Here is a 21,041-nt window from a genome sequence, read left to right as displayed (position 1 = left end):
TGTTTTGATTTCAAAAATCTCGATGTCGTTTTTTTGCACAAAATCTATATAGATAAACAAAAAAACACACCTACTATACAGATTTGCAAAAAAAAACATCTTTTGAAAATTTTAATATTAAGAAAATCGTTCTGTCTAAATCCACCCTTAAACTTCAACAGTTAAAATCTAATCAGCTCCTTAAAAAAATTTCCCTTCCACATGGGAAATTTTGTGCAATTTTTTTTCACCAACGACACCAACAAGAATTTCTGTCAAACACCTTCAGAAAAGCAGACAAATATAAAAAAAAAAATAAAAAAAAAAAAAAACGGGGCGCTTGCCTATGCGGTGAACTTTTATTTTTTCACTTAATAAAAACCACACAAAAAGAAATTCTTTTTTACAAATTATAAAAGTGTTATTTTAGAAATAAGTAAACACTCTTCAAATAAAAGAGTTTAAACTTGCAATTTGAGAGAATTAAAAAAAATCCCAGCAAAAAAAGATTAAAAGTCAATTTTTGCAATCAAAGATTTGTCCCATAGCCAAATGTGTTATGTTAATAGCGTTTCTATCTGTTTTACTATTATTAAAAAATACTTTTAGTTTTTATTTTAACAACAAACAAAACAATCATTCTGATAATTCTTCATTTAAGAATAAAGATAAACCACAAGCAAATAAAATGAGTAGCTTTTTAACAAAATCTAGCAGCGATATTCTCTCCTCGAATGTTATGTGAGTTTGAGTTCTAATTTCAACAATGAGAAAAAAGCTGAGAGAAAAGACCGGGTGGAACACCTTTTTTTTCATAATTTTCTTTTTTTTTTTTCTATTCCATTTGCAGTGTATTCAAAACGGGTGACAAACAACATTGCTATGAAATTAACGAACCAAATGTGACGATTGTCGGAAGCGCCGGCAGTCATGATCATGGCAGTTCCAAAGTTAAACTCAAAAATATTGTCGATTACAAATGGGAGACAAAGAATTACCCTGGACATTTGATAGCGGTTCATATTGATGGGAAGCACATAGCCTATGTTATCAATGGTAAGTAACCACTTTCTTTGACTTCTTTAAACTATTTCCCTTCGTAATATTTATATTCACTCCTGCAAATTTCAATATTTCTCCCGCTATTGTTTCTAAAGACCTTGTGACTTTTGCCTCTTACAACCTTTTAACCTCCTAAATCAAAAAATAATCTTCCAGAATGTTTGTCTTTCTTCTCGGCGCTGTTATGATCTCGATGTCGAAGGGATAATAACTTTCCCACGAGTTCTGCTAGTGATCCGCCTGTGGGGTTCGTCGGGTTGACCTCAGAAATCGGCGGCAAGCCTCCCGGTTTTGTATTGTTCCATTTCTTAGGCCAACTGAATGCTGGTGTTTTTTGCATTTGCTTGTACTAGGAGTTTTTAGGCGTACCTTTCTTGTTATTTCGCATTGGAACGCTATATGATATTGCCCTTTTGGCATGGTTCTCAGGATCTCTCCTTTGAGCATGGCAATACCAACTGAGTCGGCCGTGTTCAATTTTTTGGGAGTTGGTATTTTAACATGAAGGCTTCTTTGGATCTTCGTACTTCTAATTCTATCAAGCTTCGTTACTACACTGCTGTCATGCGGAGCATCTTCATCCAGAATGTTTATATTACCAAAATGTCAGAGGTCTTCTCACAAAAACCTATTGGGTCATATTCATAGACACTGTCTTCTAAGAAAGACTGGAATTTATCCTGTTCAAATTACATTGGTTAAACCCCATTCTAAGATAAGCTGGGGTCTAAAAACGACTATGAATATGCCCCAATCTGTCTACCTTAATTCTTCAACACTTCCCTACGACATTAGCCCTGTTCCATTTGTAGGTAGCAAAATACTACTAGCAATAATTTACTAGCGATTTTCAATGGAACGCACTTTCAACGAACTCAATACAAATCGTATGTACTCATGAAGAAGAGCATGAGTATATAATAGACGTCCCTTACTTTGGCGGACACTTTGTGGCGGAATCAAAAAAAATTTATCTCATTTATTGTAGCTAATTAAATGCTAATTTGTTGCGCAAACCAAAAATTTGTAGCTCGCATAGTTTTTGAATTATTGAATTTTCCGCTAAAATAAGTCTGAAGTTAGCGGACAAAATCTGAAATGATTGAAATTAATGAGTTTAGTTGAGCTCCAAATTTGTAGCTTTTTAAATGCTTTTCAATTACATTAACTTGGTTTTTGTAACTTGAACAGTTTTTTTGTTATTCAAAATTCCGCTAAAATAAGACTGAAGTTAGCGGACGAAAGTAAGAAAATTAATATTTTTTGATGCCCAAAATTGTAGCTAATTAAATGCTAATTTGTTGCACAAAAATTAATTTTGTAGCTTCACCGTCATTTTTTATTGCAACTTAAAGTTTCAGAAGTGCACTTCCGGTTTGACGAGTCAGTGGAGACTTTTTTAAAAAATCACTTTTTTTAAATTTTTCTTTTGCAATTAATTGTAGCTTTTGAATCAATTATTTTTGATACAAACCCCAATTTTGTAGCTCAAACCGTTTTTGAAATATTCAAGATTTTGTTTTAAAAACATAGCTCAAAAGTGACCTTCTAAAATCCAAAAAAATGCGAAATGTATGTAAAAAAATATTGGGTTCCGTTATTTTTGTAGTAGATCTCCAAGACGACCTCCAAAAAAAGGTGTCTGGCGGTGAGCAAGATATCTCTGATCAAAGTCACTTAAAATTAAAAAAACCAAAAGATTTATTGTCAGGTTAGACGAATGCAGGTAATGAACGAAGGAATAGTCAAAATTTTGATTTTTGACAAAATGGCGGCTTCCCAAAAAAAAAAAATCGTTGTTTTTCACGAAAATTTACACTTTAAAGTGGCTTTAAAAAAATCGAATTATTGTCAAAAATCTTTTTCCTTCGTTCATTACCTGATGAAAGTATCTAAGAAAATTGTGTAAAAATTTCAAGCCGATTACTCCAGCCGTTTCGGAGAAATTTCGCTCACCGCCAAGCACCTTTTTATTGGAGGTCGTCTAGGAGATCTACTACAAAAATAACGGAACCCAATATTTTTTTAAATGCACAGCGAATTATTTTAATACATTAAATATGCTATATGGATATGTATTCTTTATGTTTATATAATTAAATGCCACTTCACAAAAAATCCACAAAAAAGAAGTTTTTTTTGCACTTACAACTAGATATAACCCCTTAATTTTCTTACTTTCGTCCGCTAACTTCAGTCTTATTTTAGCGGAATTTTGAATAACAAAAAAACTGTTCAAGTTACAAAAACCAAGTTAATGTAATCGAAAAGCATTTAAAAAGCTACAAATTTGGAGCTCAACTAAACTCATTAATTTCAATCATTTCAGATTTTGTCCGCTAACTTCAGACTTATTTTAGCGGAAAATTCAATAATTCAAAAACTATGCGAGCTACAAATTTTTGGTTTGCGCAACAAATTAGCATTTAATTAGCTACAATTAATGAGATAAATTTTTTTTGATTCCGCCACAAAGTGTCCGCCAAAGTAATTGACGTATATGATAGTACCAAATTAAGGATACTACTAAATTAACGATACTACTAAATTAACCAAAACTTGTACTATAAGTGGACTTACACCTCCAATGGAACAGGGCTATTTTTGCATTCACAGAAACCAATCTTTTACCTAGCATTAATGACAATGAACTCGTCAAACCTTTAGAAACAGATGTTCGTTCTGTTAGTAGTTCATAATCGGTTTGACTAATCACTCCTAAAAATCTCTGATTCCCTTTCATTCGAGTTTGTTTGTGTCAAATCAAAAATTAGCAAAGGAGAATGGGCAATTTTGTATGAAAGTTGGACGTTCCGCGGCCAAAAATGATTTTGTTATTTTTTGATGTAGTTAAGTCTTACATACATTGTGCAGAAGTTTTATCCTTCTAACGTACTTCAGAAACGGATAAAATGCATTTTTGTATTTAACAGTTAATGCAGATTCTCTCAATGTTTTAAATTGAACGTGTATTTTAAGTGCAAGATATGATGTTCTGTCATTTTCCCTGAGCCTGAAGACCTTTATCTTGGATATCCAACCAATAAATAATATCGGCTTTTTAAAACATCAATTTCGAGTCTATTTTTAGACTTTTTTTCTTCAATTTTTTGTTTGTTTTTCCTTCTGAAAACTCAAAAACAAAATCTTGAAGTGGTTGGCTAAAAAAGCTTATATTTTGAGGTCGGATATTCAAGATTGAGATTTTCAAACATAGAAGAAATTACATAAAATCATATTTCATAGTTAAATTAAAAAAATAATTCAATTTGTCCTTCGCGTATTGCTCGATGCATTAACAACACTAATATTGTAATATCTTCCATTCTAAATGCAATACAACGAAACGGTCATAGCAAAAAAATTTCCTACGTAATAGTTCTTTCATTTGATACCAATTTTATTACTGGCTGCCAAACGTCCAAAAGGCCCATTCTCCTTTACAATCTACACAGTTTGCTGTTACAGTCACTCACGAAATTATTGGGTCAAAGCTTTGTCTTGAGTTAAATGTCGAAAAAAATAAAGAAGGAATATACGAAATGTTTTGAAAAGTGCATATATTCTTTAACCATCGACAAGCAAAATGAAACAAGAAATAATTGTAAAACGCAGTTGTTGATACTACAAAATTATTGGGCCAAAAGTTCAAAATCGAGTTTGGGTATTGTAGCTTCTGTTTAAATTCTGTTTCAGTATTTTATTGAATAACTATAATATACATACCGTTTTTAGTCCTCTTCATGAAGTTTAAACCAGGTTTTCAAAATATTTTATTTTATCCGATTTTCCTTATAGTATAGTATTAAGGGCCAATTTTTCAATAGTCAGATAAACCTCAGTCAGAGCTTATTCCAAGGAATTAAAGTTTTTTTTTCATATTGACATTTGTAAAAATAACGGTTAATTTTTGAATTTTAAGAATTTTAATTTAATTTAAATTTTATAACCACAAAACTAAATTCATCGAAAAAAAAGCTTAAAGCTTGGTACATACACTGTGCGTCACATGATTAGAAACAACATTTTTTCTTTAGAAAATAGCGATTGGCGCTTTGTTGAGGTAACTTAGTAGTTTTTTGGTTTTGCATTTTCAAAGAGGAACTTTTAACAACAATGTTGTAAAAACAAAAAACCTAAAACAGAAAGCGTATGGCTACTAGTTGCGTTTTTTCGCATAACTTCACAAAAAACAGTGTTTTTTTTTTTTTGCGTCACTTGAATAGAAACAAGCTCTTAAATTAGATAAAAATGATGACAAATCATGGACAACACTAATTTTAGTAAAGCAGTATTAAACTTTGACATTATTTGCACATTATAACCGATTATGGGCTACGAGCTACCAATAGGCACCACAGAAAATGCATAAATACCAGCTAACATTGGAAATGCACTTGCACTATGCAAAATCGCGCAAGATATTAGAAAATTTGCCAAATTTGGATGAGAATATTTTTAGCATATCCAAACCAAATCAAGAGCAGAAAAAAAAAAAATTTTAAAACTAGCTGCAATTTCCTTCACTTTGCCGCTAAAATCGGTCAAAAACGTGGTGTTAGTGCGATGATAATGTGTTGGTTTGTTCCATCATGGAAGTTATAAAAGGTGCACAACATTTAAAAAGACTCAAAATGCAAAATAACAACATTTTAAGTATACGCTGACAATAAAAAAATATGTAGTAGATGTATCTCCTCCCTTAATGATACCCTTCTTCTTCAACGTGACCTAGACTAGATTTTTCGATTTGCCCTCCGTGGTCTTCCATGGCCCTACAGATTTAACCTCCCACCTTACGTTGATTACTTAAAACTCATAGATTTACAACACCTACATATACATCGTAAAGTTGCTGAGATTGTTTTCATCCATCAACTTTTAACTGATAATATCGATTGCTCTGCGCCTTTTGCAAAAAATCTCCATATTTACTAACCCGAGAAATTTCAAATCTGTTTCTCTTTTTGTTCTTGACTATCACCGTACAAATTATGGATGTAACGAACCAATGAATCGCATGCTACGTGCTACTAATAGCGTGGACTACTCTTCTGATTTCCACCCCTCCAAACATTCTCTGAAAACCTCTCTACAATAATTTCCCAAAGCATTCTTAAATTCTCAACCCTAAAGTATTCTTAGTTCTTAAGTATTTTTATAATTTAGTTTTAAGTTTATTTTGTAAAAAATAGTTGTAAGTTTTGCTTGTACCAAGCTAAAAATAAATAAATACAGTAAAATAAATAAATATCTTATTTAAACTCTCTTCTCAGTGAACAATAAAATCTCAAGAACTGAAGGCATGGTACGCGTTGTAAACGCAACCACTGGCCTTCGAGCCTTGATAAAAGGAATGTCTGGCGAAGTATTGGATTTGCAATTTGCTCACATCGAGAATGAACGAATCTTGGCTTCGATAGATGCAAGTTCTTTGTATGTCCATAAAATTGATATGATTAGCGAAACTTTGGTCTGCAATCTGCTCATCAAAATTGAAGATCCTTTAACTAATTACACTCCAAAGTATGATAAGATTTCATGGTGTCCGTATGTGGATTGTTCGAGTGATGATGACGAAGAGAGCAATCAGTTGATTGTTTGGGCCAGAGGAAGCATTTATCAGTGTTTCAATGTGAATACTATTAATGTTAATTATGGGGTGAGTTTATGTTTAATTTAAAACCTTTTTCATTTAACTTTTTTTTTTAATTAAAATAAATAAAATTTTATTATACAGGAAGTCTTAAATAAATGCTCCTATAAAAAAAATTAAGACCAGAGGACATCCCTTAGTAATTTTCCCTCTGCAGAGTTGACCAAACATTAGAATTTTTCGTATTTGACTGATTTATTGAATTTACGAAAAAAATGCAGATAAGGAATAAACTCTTAAGAATTTTGGAAAAAAAAATTAATATTTTAGTTTTGTTTAAACGCTGATTCCAAACGGCGCATTCTGCGCTAATTGGATCATCAAGCTAGGTTTCTTATAACAACCATCTCTACCTTGAGCCCTGATTTAGAAACCTTGTAATTATTGGGAAGGTTCAGAAAATATACTTAATATTAAGTCAAATTTCACGTGTTTTATGGCTTTTAAAAAATCTTTCTAATTAATTCAATTTTAGCAAATAATTCTCCCTAACTCGATTAACTCATCTACCTAAATTTTCGTTCAGAAAATGAAGTTGCCTTAATGAAGCCATACGATTTTCCAAACTATTTTATATGTCATTGCTCGTGGTGTAGTATGATATCAGAATTTAACTGTCTACAGACAACTGGTGATATTGTGGGCCAATTAAAATTATGTACTTCCAGTCCCTAACTAATTGCTTCCAATAATCCAATAACTTGTCCGTAGATGTCAATCGTGTCACAAGATACTTAGATATTTTCTGTGTTTTTTGGCGTTGCTATCCGTATCCGCAGTTGTAGTTTACATGTATTACAAAAACAACACGCAGCTGCCGATAAGAATAGAAGCTAAATCGATCTAAAAGCTAACGTTGCTGCTACTCATATATTGAAAGCTTAACCTAAATGAATTAGAATGCCTTAAAAAACTTCCTTTTACATATGTTTTCTTTCAAGAGGTTCCATAGCTGAGAAGATTAATATCTTAAATTTTTTTGTATTTATTTTTGTCCACTTGTCAACGCACTGTGCGAAATTCCCTTACTACATAGAAAGTTAAAATTTTTGTAAAAATGGGCCTGTTTTTCAATTTTAAATCTAAGAAGATTTTTACTTGCGATATAGGTACTATAGGGCAAGTTTAGGATTCGTAAAAAAATCGAACTCGAGATAACAATTTTACATGACATTACGATGATGGAGAATGCCAAAAAAGTGGGTCTGGCAATTCTGTCTGTCTGTCTGTCTGTCTGTGTGTCTGTCTCTATCTGGAGCGGCAGCCTAAACGAGTGAAGTGATTTTCTTCAAACTTGGTAGTTAGCAGTTTTTGGTGATTCCCTAGAGGGGAAATTAAAATTTTTTTTTTATGACCAAAACTAACGGTACCTGTCATATAACGGAAATAGAAAAGTTAATTTTTTTCAAAAACGGCTCTAACGATTTTGATTAAAATATTTTTTGTACCGTTATTAACGGTACCTGTCATAGAACGGTTTTTTTCGTTTCTGAATATCTCGTACAACATTAACCCGATTTAAATGAAAATTTTTATACAAAAGTGTGTAAGTAAAGATAATAATAAAATTTTAGAAAATTTTCAAAAAACGAATTTTTGGTTTTTTAAAAAATATTTCAAAATTTTTTTTGAAAAATCAATTTTTTGAAAACGGATCAATGAAAAATTTGGAAATTTAGTTTGTATGTGTAAATTAATTATTTCTTCAAAATGGCATACCAACTTTTTTTTTAAAAAATGTTAAAAAATTTTTATATATAAATAATTATTTTTTTTTAAAACGGCTCCTACAATTTTCGAAAATTTTTTTCTAAAAATAGGTTTTTATACAAGAAATAAAATGGCATAATTTTTTTTTTTTTTAAGATAATTTAAAACGGAGTTTAATTAATTATAAAAACAGATTTAATTTTTTTATACTACTTATGAAATTTTAAATTTCTTGAATAAAAAGCTTTAACATTATTGTTACTTTAAGCATAAGAGCAAGTACGTGCGACCCCAGTCGTGCAATTTATTTTCTTACGATCCATTTCATATCAACTGCACTTGAAGGTCCCAGTGGAAAAACGGCAACTGTCCACTTTTAGTCAAAAATAAACTAATGATGAGGAATTCTAGCAGATATATTATCTAGCAGTAATATCTTATGGTATCCTTAACTTTAGAAAACAAAAAGAAAGCGTTGCTAAAAAAATAAATAAATGATGTGCCCTTAGTACTAAGGTGTATGGAGAACAAAATTTTACACTGCGTTTTTCTAAGAATGAGTTGGATTATATTGATACCAAATGAAAGAGAATAAAGACCCTTTGAACTCGCTATGTCTTGTGGAAACTCCCTGAACTTGTCAATATTAATCTCATCCACTGGCAACAATTATCATAATTGTGTACTTTTTTTTCATAAGTTCGCTCGAAATTTGGTACAGATATTTCTTTTGGTAATTTCCAATTTTTTTTTTTAATATTCCGTGTACTAAAACGAGTACCTCCCATACAAAATGTTCAAGTTATTGGTACGTAATGCTATAGTTATTCTAACAAAACTGCGTTTTAGTTTTTCTCAAAAATTATAATATTAAGATTGCTTTTGAGCTCAAAACTATTTGTATAACCTATCCACAAATTTAAAATTTTAATTTAAAAAATTTGTTCAATTTAAAAAATGTCCGTATTATAATGTTTCTAATGCATTTTTTTTACAGCAGATTGGCAAATTTTGTCCAACTGATATTGCCACCGGTTATCTTAAATTCTATGAGCCAACTTTAGTCATAACCTGGGTTGCTCTATCACCCGATGGTACCACACTCGGAGTTGGCGGTGAAGATGGTATTATCCGTTTCTATCAGGTATGTAGACATCCCAACTGTGTGCCAACACTCGAAATTGATTTAGATTTGGTCGCAGGTGTATTTCCATGAAAAAGAACCAAGATGCTTGCATCAATGGAAGCCCCACGGTGGCAGACCAGTATCTTCGTTTTTCTTTTTAGATAACTTGACTAAAACATCAGCAGAGTAAGATTATTTTGAAATCCAAAATTATTGCCAATATATTTAATACAATTTTTTTAGTTCATATTGGAAATATGCCTTAACCGGTGCCGATGATAATACAGAATTTAAAATTTGGGACTGTGGCACTTGGGAATGTCTGCAAACAATCAATATCAAAACCAGCGAAGATAAAAAACTTAAATTCATTGCTGAGATCGATAGAACATCTTCGTATTTAGTTATATCAAATTTAGACACTCGAGTTATGTATGTCCTTCAGATTATAACTGCTCCAGATGGTACACCATCAATTGACATGAATGCATTATCATCAGCTGGTGGTGGTTCATTAAATAACACTGTTACAATCAATAGTAATGACCAAATCAAGAAAAAAGCCGTCGGTGTTTGTGTAAAGAGTGTTTCGGAATTTCCATTATCATCACCCATACTCAGTTTTTCAATTGTTGATGCAGCTGTTCGTCGTTATAAATGTGCAAATGACAATTATTTGTGCGATGAAATGGATGACTATGATGAGGAGACAAATTCGATTTATTGTGTTGTTGTTCGAATGTTTATTGTCCAACCGAAGAGCGTACAAGAGTGTCATATACTCTATCAGCCAACTGTGGATGAGAATACCGATGTTAAAAGCAGTATTTCCAATGATAGTACAAAGGAATTTATAGAAAATTCGAGCGAAAAATCAAATGACAAAGACTTAGATAATGTGGCTGTGCAAACAATGACTGGAACTAGTGATAAGGGTCCTTTAGATGCTCTATTCGAACGAGTATCTAATGCTCAGACAAATGTGGTGGGCGTTGACAAGACTGATTCTCCAAACCCGTCGCCACATTTGTCAACTAGTAGCCATAAGAGTTTCCAACAGGTTAATTTGATGACACCAGATGCATTTAGTTCTTCATCTATTGGTAAGTTTTTTTTTTCTCTTAAATTGTTTTATTTTGTATAAGATAGGTTTTTGGGGTTCGTTATTGTAATTTGATTATATTACGAGTGTAAGGTGAAAAGTTCTCGGCCTGACAATGATCGACAGTGATTTTCAATTGAAAAATGGTTTTGTTTTTCTACATAATCTTCCGTCGCAGATAGTATCGTTTTTTTGCTTTCCATAATTTGATAATCATCATGAAAACGATTGTGTTGGGACGATAATTGAACCTGAAAAATTAAGCCTTTTTTGTGAATTTTATCAATTTTATTGAAACTGTTTATGTAAATAAGCACATAAATAAATTTTGTGAAATTTTGTACCTACAAATTTACACACGATTGAAGTTGTACTTCTCACTCAAAGAAATTCATTTAGTAGGTTATTATTATTATAGGTTATTATTATTTTAGGTTATTATAGGTTATTATTGTTATATTATTATTAACAAACAAAACTGTTTTACAAATATGAGCACTAGATGGTGCTACTTGCTATTCGATTTGACATTCTTGTCAAATGAAAGAATAATTGAAATATTCACATTTCTTTGTTTTGGGGCATACCCAAACGGACCTTATGATTTTGAAAAAAAAATATAAGAACCATAAATTCTATGTACATACACTCAGAACTTTTTTTGAGAGATTACATAGTTCCAAATATTCATATTATTCACATTGGTTCCATTTCATTGAGAAGTCGGTTTGAAAAAAAAAAACGGTTTTCAAATAAAAAAAATATATTTAAAAAGTCAAATCTCAAGCCCAAAACTTATGATTTCGCATACTTGCGGTGTTGTCCTCTTCATTATTTAAGCATATACATAAAACCATATTCTATATCTTTATGCCGTTTTCCAAAAAAAAAGAACGGAGCATGCTCATTTGACAGCTAAAATAGGGGAGCAATAGTAGAAAGGAATCCGGGATTCCCAGATTTGTCTCCTCCATTCCATCTTCAATGAAAAATGTCATATACACTCCTGCTCAAAATTAACGCACATATCTTAACTTTTGTAGTAAACACCCTGTATCTGAATTTAAAAGGGTTTATTCTGTGCGCATTTTATAGAAAGTTAAAAAAATGCAAAACAACAGTAGTATAATTACCAACCGAAAAAAAAGATAAACAAAATTTAACAACTTAAGCTCTAAAAACTTACATATATTAAGATAATTTTTGTTTTTAAGAATAAAAAACGAAAAAATTAGAAACAAGTATTATTCCTTCTAATATTTCTTCTAATATTGCCTCCTCTAGTGCATATGCCAATGTACTGTGGACCAATTCTGTTTAAGCTGACACCGCATGCTGTTCTTCGAGGATATCAGTCTCCTATTCTAGGGCTCTTAACGCAGGTTTAGGAAATCTCAATAGCTTCGTACGTGTTGCAAAGCAGATTATATCCCAGTAAAATTTATAACATACCTCTAAAAAGTTCGGGTGTTGACTCTTCTCTAATCTTTTCCACAAACATTTCTTTCCAACCCTTGAATTTAAGCTGACTCTTGTCTCATCAGACAAGAGTCAGTAAGAAAAGATTAAATTATTGGGGTTTTGGTATTAGGTACTTTAGAACGGAGGGTGAAGATTCAAAAAGCCTGTAACGTTTGAGTTGTATTAAACACTTTTTGGTCTTTGCAGAGCGTTAAATTGTTTTAAAAGTTTCCAAATGAAAGGTTGTTAAATTATTTCCATTTTCCTGCAGTATGTAATTGAGGAACTCTACATTAACTTAACAATCGAATCGAAACCTAATAATGGATTTAAATTTCTTTAGAAAGAAGAATTAGTAAAGATATTTCGAATCGATTAAATAAGCTGTAATATGCATTTATGAACAAAATCAAGTTCTTGGTTTCAAGGATTTTTATTTATTGCATGTTTAAAATAAATTCAAAGTTGAAAAAAAAAACTTTCTTAAATTTTGTCAAATCATAGGAAAGAAAAGTCCGGAAATCGTAAGCTCTGAAGTTTTGAATACAATTCTTATGTTGGCAAGTGTCACTGGGTCGAATACATCTGCCAATAAACCTGACAACATGAACTTATTGAATTTAAGAAATAATAAAATAATAGAAGATCAAGAGCAACAAAAAATTAAGCAGTCTATGGAAACTCACAAGAAGTTCATGGGTAAGTTTGCTATTCTTTGTTTTGTTTTCTATGAATTTCCCCAAATAAGCTATGTACAGCTGTGTTCAAAATAATAGTAGTGCCTGCAACAAAATAACATTTGTTATATTTACGGTGCTTCTATGGTTAAAAATTTAATTTCTTTGATGTCAAAGTTTGTAACGGTCAATTACTAATAAATGTATCGTAATTTTAAAGTGGAAAAGAAGGTGCCAAATAATTTTTCAATGATTTTTGGTTGTTCTTTCGAATTTGACCTGTTCAAAATAATAGTAGTTAAAGTTATTTTTTAAGAATTTAAAAGCGCTTTATAACTTAGAATATTTATTTTTGGTTTAAAAGTAAGTACTCATATAATTTGAATAATTTTTCAACAAAAAACGATTTGTTTCGGTTTTAATCTATTTAAAGTTCGAAGAGCAAAACACTGCAGTTCGGATAACGGAAACTTATACGAAAGCTGCTTGAAGAAGGGAAAACCTACTTGGAAATTCAAGTTTATATTAGGATGCTCCCCTACAATGGTAGCCAATGCAATAAAGTCAACGAAAAACCCGAAACGCGCGGTAGAAGAAGAAAAAAGACCGCCGTAGATGACAGGAGTAATGTCCAGACGAGCAAAGTTGAGCTTTCTGCATCGTTGTTTCACATCCAGAAGGCTTTAAGCCTGGATTACAGTGCAGTGAAAATTCGGAGGCGAATGTTAGACACTAATTTGTACGCTTGAAGTCCACGAAAAGTTCCGCTGTTAACAAAGAAATATGTTTAAATTCTTAAATTTTCGACCCTCCATGTTTAACTGTTTCCGTCGTATACTTTGGAACATATTCCGTATTGGGTGGACGTCGGACTTATTCTGGAGATCCAGTACCACCAAAGGGGACAAATATGCTCTCATCAATAAACAATATGTTACGCCATTACTTTGCTGGCCAGTTTATGTGGTCTTTTACAAACTGGATACGCTTTTTAACATGTTTCGCTGAACTTTTCGTGGACTTCAAGCGTACAAATTAGTGTTTAACATTCGCCTCCGAATTTTCACTGCACTGTAATCCAGGCTTAAAGCCTTCTGGATGTGAAACAACGATGCAGAAGGCTCAACTTTGCTCGTCTGGACATTACTCCTGTCATCTACGGCGGTCTTTTTTCTTCTTCTACCGCGCGTTTCGGGTTTTTCGTTGACTTTATTGCATTGGCTACCATTGTAGGGGAGCATCCTAATATAAACTTGAATTTCCAAGTAGGTTTTCCCTTCTTCAAGCAGCTTTCGTATAAGTTTCCGTTATCCGAACTGCAGTGTTTTGCTCTTCGAACTTTAAATAGATTAAAACCGAAACAAATCGTTTTTTGTTGAAAAATTATTCAAATTATATGAGTACTTACTTTTAAACCAAAAATAAATATTCTAAGTTATAAAGCGCTTTTAAATTCTTAAAAAATAACTTTAACTACTATTATTTTGAACAGGTCAAATTCGAAAGAACAACCAAAAATCATTGAAAAATTATTTGGCACCTTCTTTTCCACTTTAAAATTACGATACATTTATTAGTAATTGACCGTTACAAACTTTGACATCAAAGAAATTAAATTTTTAACCATAGAAGCACCGTAAATATAACAAGTGTTATTTTGTTGCAGGCACTACTATTATTTTGAACACAACTGTATGTATGTATGTGTTATATAGAAACTTTCAAATTTTGCGCATGTCTTTTTTTTCAGCCTGTTAGTAGTGATACTTTTTTAAGATTTAGTACATCTAAATGTGTATACATAATTTTAATCAAGTGTCTTTGATAAAAAAAAATAAGATTTCCATATGAAAGTCGTTGACTTAACTTAGGTTCTAAAATAATAATTTTGATTCGAAAGATTTTATCAATCATTTATCTTTCTTAAAGTTCTTACATTTCTTGAATCTTTTGCAATATTAATTTCATTATGAAGTTGAGGAAGTTAAAAAAATTGACAAAAAAAATGTGTATGTTTTTTTTATGTATTCATTTGAAGAAAAATATAATTTTACAGTGTTTTTGTATGTTTAATTAAAAAAGTGTTTTAACATTTTGCGGCCACCATACAATATTTTTCAGTTTTTAAGATATCTTATGAAATTAGGAAAAATAATTTTTCAACGTATTTCTGTTCTTGGTATTTTTTATGGTTCATTTTTAAATGAGCTTTATTATTAAAGTTATCTTTTTGTTAGCAGTTATATCCAATTTTGTCAGTGTTGTTTTTGTTTTTTAGAATGACAACTGAAATTACGAAAAAAGAAATTTGCGATTTTTTTATTTCTAAAATCAAAAATTAACCGATGGGTGCATCTGGGTTTTCAGTTAATTAATTAATGTATTCGGGAGTTTTTGCAAATGAAACAATTGATATTGGCGATCTTTCATAAATCCTGACCTTGCAAGTTTTAGAAGTATACAAAAAAAAAAAAAGGTTTTCTACAAATTGTTAGATATACCAAGCGAAAAAAAAAAATGATAAAGCATGATTCTAAAAATCATTTTTTTTGTAAAATCTGTTAAAGATATGTTAAAATAAATACTTATAAATGATTTTTTGAAGAGAACTAATAAGTAAAATTTACACAAAATTTAAAAAGATACATAATGAGCGGATTAAATTTCCACTAAATGTGCGATTCTCATGCGTTGTGGGACGACTAATAACTGATAATATGTTTGCCAGTAGTCAGTCGAGTCTAATTAGCTTAGCAGAAAGATCCCCATGCTTCTCTTCAATTCTCTTCGGAAGATATACCAATACTGACTTGAATTGGGCTTAAAATCTTTCTCTCAACTTGTTATGGGTATAATAAATGAGCAGTGACTTTTCAAAAAAGGCTAACATCGGTTTTCACTCTTTTTCAAACTAAGGCCCAATTTATTCACTCTCCATTTTATTTAAAGTCGCCATTAAAAATTTAAAACATAACAATTTTCCTTTTAGTTTTTTTCCATGTTTTGAAAAGTCACTCCTCAGTCAAAACAAATAATTTCTCACAATCTCTTGAACCAATACTAACAAAGGTCCTTAGACCTCTTGTTCGTGAAGTTCCTCCCATCGAGAGTCTGGAGTAATATCTTTAAAATATTTCAGACAGGATTTTGCCTTTGTCTTCCCGATATGGTTGTTGATGTCTTTTACGCTTTTGGCTGAAACAATATTTCCAAAATAAATTTCTGTTTTCTTTAGAGATAAATGATTCTAAGAAAAAGTAAACATGCGAGTGTGTGTATTGATTGGGAATCAATGTCCATTAAATGTCTTTATTTTTTTCTGAATTCAAACTTATTAGGTAGCCTTCTTCTAAGCAGAACGTAGTTTTTGCACACATTGTATATTTCTTTTTTCTTTTATGAAAAATGGGGAGCATGTAGAATGGTTCTTACCTATTGTAGTAAATTTCTTTGTGTGTTCCTTATTTTGTAGAGTAACTGTATGCTGAACATATCTTAGACTAATGGTATCGATAAGTTTCTTCCACGCAATTAAAAGCCTTTTCAAGTTGCTTTCATATCCCTTTTTGTTCAAATTTCTTTCTGAATTGATTTCTTAAAAAAAAATGTCGACTATAAAAAACTTTATTTTCTCCAAATATTCTTTCAGCAATTGAAAACAGTTCAAATCGCAATAATATAGATAACTTAACAAGCGGCAATTCCAGTCCTAGCCGTGAAGTTCAAGAAATTATGTCATTGCAAGATTACGACTGCAGAAAGAATTCATATAGTGGCGATGAAACAGATCAGGGTAAACCTAAAAATGGTCCATCTACAAATGTTATTAATAAATTACCAGAAAATCAAAATGGTAAGAATGTGAAAACAGTTGGTATTCTATTTATTAATAAAAAAAAAAACAACATTAACAGAACCTGAAAAGAAAATTCCACCTCAAACTTCATCAATCACCAGCATTTGGCCAAAAGTTCCAGATGTACGCACAGTCAAGAAACACTCGACAGAACTTCAAAATTCCGAAAATTTAATAACAACTTCAGAGCCAAATAATGATTTGAGCGATATTAATATGAAAATGAGTAAAATTTTAGGTAAAATGATGATTTCCTGTTACTTAAAAGTTAAAATATCTTAAATATATTTTTAATCAACAGATTTAGTGCAAAAACAATCTGTGCAAATCAAAATTCTGCAGAACGAAATCAACGAACTGAAGGAAGGCAATGCCACTAACACCTACAAAGATATGAAAGATTTTTCATTCAAAGTTGAAATGCAGTTATCCAAGCTGATGGAATCGTATTTGAAACGTTATGAAAATGAACACAAAAAGAAACTTAGTGCGTTCTTAGCTGGAAAGTAAGTTTTCTACCAACGTTTTTTTTAGGAAAGAGAATAACATGAAACTCTTGTTCTTTTTTTCTAGGGAAGCCCAAAATCGTGAACTTCGGGACACATTTGTGCAGCTTATCAATCAATTTACCCTTACCCGTTTGACCGAAGTAATTTCAAAAGTTATCACTATTGAAATTCAAAGACAGATTATGCCTATGTTGGCGGCAAAAATTGATGGATTACAACAACAAATCCAAATGGATGTAGCGAATAAGTTGGCTGCCTTTGATATGATGTTAAAGGATAACATAGCACACGTTTGTAAGAGTAAGGTTAGTATTTTTAAGCAATATGTCCCCTTCCAGTTCAATTGAAATAAATAAATTTCATTCTAGAATATAATTGATGCATTTGGAAAATCGGTATTAGTTGGTGTTCAAGGAAGTCTTCAAAGTGCATTTGTTGAATCAATGTCGAGCACATTAATACCAGCCTATGAGAAATCCTCACAAAATATGTTTAAACAATTGCATGAGGCTTTTTCTGTGGGTATCAAAGAATGTGAGTTTAGTTTTTTTTTATGCGTTATGATTCTATTCATTAAATTTCATTATTATTATTTATTTTTCTTTTTCAAATAGTTATGGAACAATTTGATAATTATTTATCACATCTCCAACCAATGCAAGACTCGACTGAAGAAATTCTTAATAAATTCTCTGGATTTAGACAACATTTAGATTCAATATTAATAAAACATCGAAATACTGTACAAGAATCAATGTTGGATACTAAAAAAGATGTTAAACATATGGAAATATTGCTGACGAGACAAATAGCAGAAGTTGTTAGAACTGAAGTAAGTAAATTGTTGTTATTTTCTTTAAATGTTTTCTTAATTTTATTTAAAAAAAAAAAACTAAGACTATATCAAGTTATTAGCTTACAAGAGCTACATACTATTTTCCTCCAGTTCATTGGTATTAGCCATACCAATTGCTTGAAGTCCTACTCCACTTGTACGTTCCACATTGAACATAAGCGAAATGGCGTTTTTTATCGTATTAGTGGCACTACATCCATATTTACAGGAAACAATTTAGGCCATTTTTGACCCCCTCTAACTTTTATACCAGAAATTTCAAACTTGCTTCATTGAGCTGGTCAAAAACAAACTCCTTATAAAATTTCAACTACTTAGGATGAGTAGTTTGAGAGATATAGGCCTTCAAAAATTGCAAAAACCGTAACTGACTCACTCATTCAATCACTGAGAGATCATCAAAATTATGGAACACTTCCGGTAATCATGAGAATTTTAAATTGCACACAGCTAATGGTCTTGTGGTTCATACAAATTGAAACATTGAAAATTTGAAATTTTCAATTCAGGGGGCCATGTTCGCTGATTTTATATCAATTATTTTAGAGTGTTTCTGATTATCGTAGAATCTTGAAACTTGGTAGAATTGTATAGCTGATAGTTTACAGAAAGAAAAAAATTTTACCGAATTTCAGCCAGGAGGCGTGGTAACCGCCCATTTTCGCTGAATTTTCATCAAATATTATCAATTAAATGTTGATTGTTAATTCTTAACTTGTCAATTTTACAAATAACTTTAAAATCGGTAAAAATTGTCAAGAGAACAAACAAAATTTAATTTTTACAAATTTAGAACCAAACTTTAAAACTTGGTACACTTTATCATCTCAGTACTTTTTATGCGAGCATAATTTTGGCATAGAAGAACTTGGCTTTTTTTAACACTTATGTTTATGTTGTGATTTTAGTTACTGAACCGAAATACATTATATTCGATATAAACCTTTCCAGTAAAACTTTAAAAATGCATGCGATAAGAAAAACAAAAAAATAGTATAAAATTACCCCCGAAATGTGAAAAATTAGAGCTCGTAGAAAGAAAGCAAGTTGATTTTTGGGCAATATTCCAGTCTTAAAAAAATCGTAGAACAATTAAACAAAAAGAAACTTGAACCTTAATAAAAGCCTTCATAAAAAACTTTCCCACTTCCAACTAAAAACAATTTTTTTTTAATTTTAGTTTTGGGATATTTCTAATATTTGTGCGATGATGCCATTTGCAAAAAATATTTAGTACTTAAATCATAAATTTAGAAGAATGTAGCTTTCACATTCTTTTTATTATACTATCATTTTCACTGAAATACAACCTTTAATTTTTTGAGGTTGTGTAATTTGTTTGACATCCATCAAAAATGGAATATTCTTACAGAAATGTTAGGACGATCTCTGCGTTCATTCTTTTTTTATTTTTATTTATTTATTAACAAGCACTTAAAAGTAACTAGCTAATACATAGTGTAAAGAGCCTTGCTGCGAGGACTATTAGCTCTGAGTGTTTTACAATAAATTCAAATTTTAATATTTACGTTTGATATGAGATTGTTTATAATTTCAATATAGTGTAAATATAAAATCAATTTGACCCCAAAGTTACTTATAGGTTCTAAGTGGATCTATAAATTTATATTTTATTTACTTTAATTTCTTTTTAACTTGAGTTTGTTTTTTTCAGGTACGAAAAGGTTTTGAATCTCAAACTGCTACCCTACGGTCACAGGCTACAACACCAGCTCCATCAATCTATGACATTAAAGATCAGATAAAACTCCTTCTTAGCACGGGTCAGATAAACAAAGCTTTCCATCAAGCCCTTCTAGCCAACGATTTGTCACTGGTTGAATTTACACTCCAGCGAGCAGATCACAATGCAGTATTTCATCCTTGTTGTCTTGAGCAAAAGGTTTTACTTTCTCTCATTCAACAAATATCAGCAGACATGAGTAATCATAATGAAGTTAAGCAAAAGTGAGTTATTTTAATCAATTGTCTAGAACCTTTTATAAAAATTGGTTATTTTTGTACTTTCAGTTATTTAGCAGATGCAATTTTAAGTATAAATCCAAACGATCCAATTACTCGAGAACATGCCCCCAAAGTAATGCAAGAACTATATCGTAATTGCCAAGCATTCCTGCTCACCCAAACCAAGAACCCTCAATGTAGTAATGTTCGTATGCTGATGAAGGCAATCCAGGGATTGAGCGCTGAAAAATCCTACTGATAGCAAGATGATGACATCAAAATTACTATAACTAAAAAATTGAAATATTTTATTTTACTTTTTATTCAAAATTGACGAAGAATAATTATTATTTTCCATAGAATTCATTTAATTATTTTGTTTTTTTTTTTTTTTTTTCATTTTCCTTTTATTTTAATTATTTTCATCAAATACTTGACCAAATTTTTTGTGTTTATTGTTTTTTTGTTGATGTTTTTCTCTTTTATTTTTTCTTTTCGTCGGAGTCATAAATTTAGTTGCTTTTTTCCATTTTTAACTGTGAACAAAACAAAGACGTATTGTCTAAAAAAATATTTTAGCACATTTTGTGCTGAATCGAAAATTTAAATTAAAAGAAAAAAAAAATAATAATTAATTTGCGAATAAAAAGTTTTGTAATGTAGCCACTTTAAGCAATTAAAAAAAAAAAGTTAAACTTTGTAAAATGTAAAAATAACATAAAACAAAAAAAAATATAAATAATGTTTTTTTTTTTATTGAAAGTCTCACACAAGAAAAGTGTTATATTTTCAGCAATCCCAATAGAAGTGACAAAACTGATGTAAGAGAATGTTGTTAAAATTATAATTCAAATATTGTATTTGATGCACGTGACGGAAAGAATTAAATTACTGGAGTTTTGCATCTATGCAATCAGGGAAAAAGTAAACTAAGAGTTCATACGAATGAGGAAAAAAAGAGTATACTTTCATAAAAAGTTCAGAAAATGAATATTAATAACAAAACTTTGTCAACATCAAGCAACTTTAGAACTGAGCACTGTTCTCAACTCAACAAATGATATGATACGGGTACCGTTGTG

At 30.8% G+C, this 21,041-nt stretch overlaps 1 protein-coding gene across 5 annotated transcripts; it reads left to right on the top strand.

Moving 5' to 3' along the window:
- The first annotated feature begins 289 nt into the window (after window positions 1-289).
- On the top strand, window positions 290-20,343 carry LOC129905805 (enhancer of mRNA-decapping protein 4 homolog). 5 transcript variants are annotated; one of them, XM_055981384.1, is made up of 15 exons: window positions 291-720; window positions 830-1,035; window positions 6,318-6,703; window positions 9,405-9,551; window positions 9,598-9,719; window positions 9,777-10,636; window positions 12,601-12,795; window positions 16,423-16,626; window positions 16,688-16,867; window positions 16,931-17,135; window positions 17,203-17,443; window positions 17,507-17,672; window positions 17,753-17,970; window positions 19,670-19,962; window positions 20,026-20,343. In XM_055981384.1, exons 1-15 carry the CDS (start codon window positions 539-541, stop codon window positions 20,216-20,218), a joined length of 3,798 nt encoding a protein of 1,265 aa, XP_055837359.1. In that variant the 5' UTR covers window positions 291-538; the 3' UTR covers window positions 20,219-20,343. The 5 variants fall into 5 exon arrangements, with proteins under 5 accessions (XP_055837363.1, XP_055837359.1, XP_055837362.1 ...); XM_055981387.1 differs by having other exon boundaries at window positions 9,408-9,551; window positions 9,610-9,719; window positions 20,026-20,342; XM_055981385.1 differs by having other exon boundaries at window positions 9,408-9,551; window positions 20,026-20,342.
- The last annotated feature ends 698 nt before the right edge of the window (window positions 20,344-21,041 follow it).

The sequence above is a fragment of the Episyrphus balteatus genome, chromosome 1, assembly GCF_945859705.1.
Source record: "Episyrphus balteatus chromosome 1, idEpiBalt1.1, whole genome shotgun sequence".
Taxonomy (NCBI): domain Eukaryota; kingdom Metazoa; phylum Arthropoda; class Insecta; order Diptera; family Syrphidae; genus Episyrphus; species Episyrphus balteatus.
The sequence above is the reverse complement of the archived record's forward strand: the minus strand, read 5'-3'. Positions and strand labels throughout refer to the sequence as shown.

Coding starts and splice junctions, on each gene's coding strand:
- LOC129905805 (XM_055981384.1), top strand. CDS start 539: ATGTTAATAGCGTTTCTATCTGTTTTACTATTATTAAAAAATACTTTT. Junction 1,036..6,317: donor CATAGCCTATGTTATCAATG/GTAAGTAACCAC, acceptor CTCTCTTCTCAG/TGAACAATAAAATCTCAAGA. Junction 17,444..17,506: donor CACACGTTTGTAAGAGTAAG/GTTAGTATTTTT, acceptor ATTTCATTCTAG/AATATAATTGATGCATTTGG.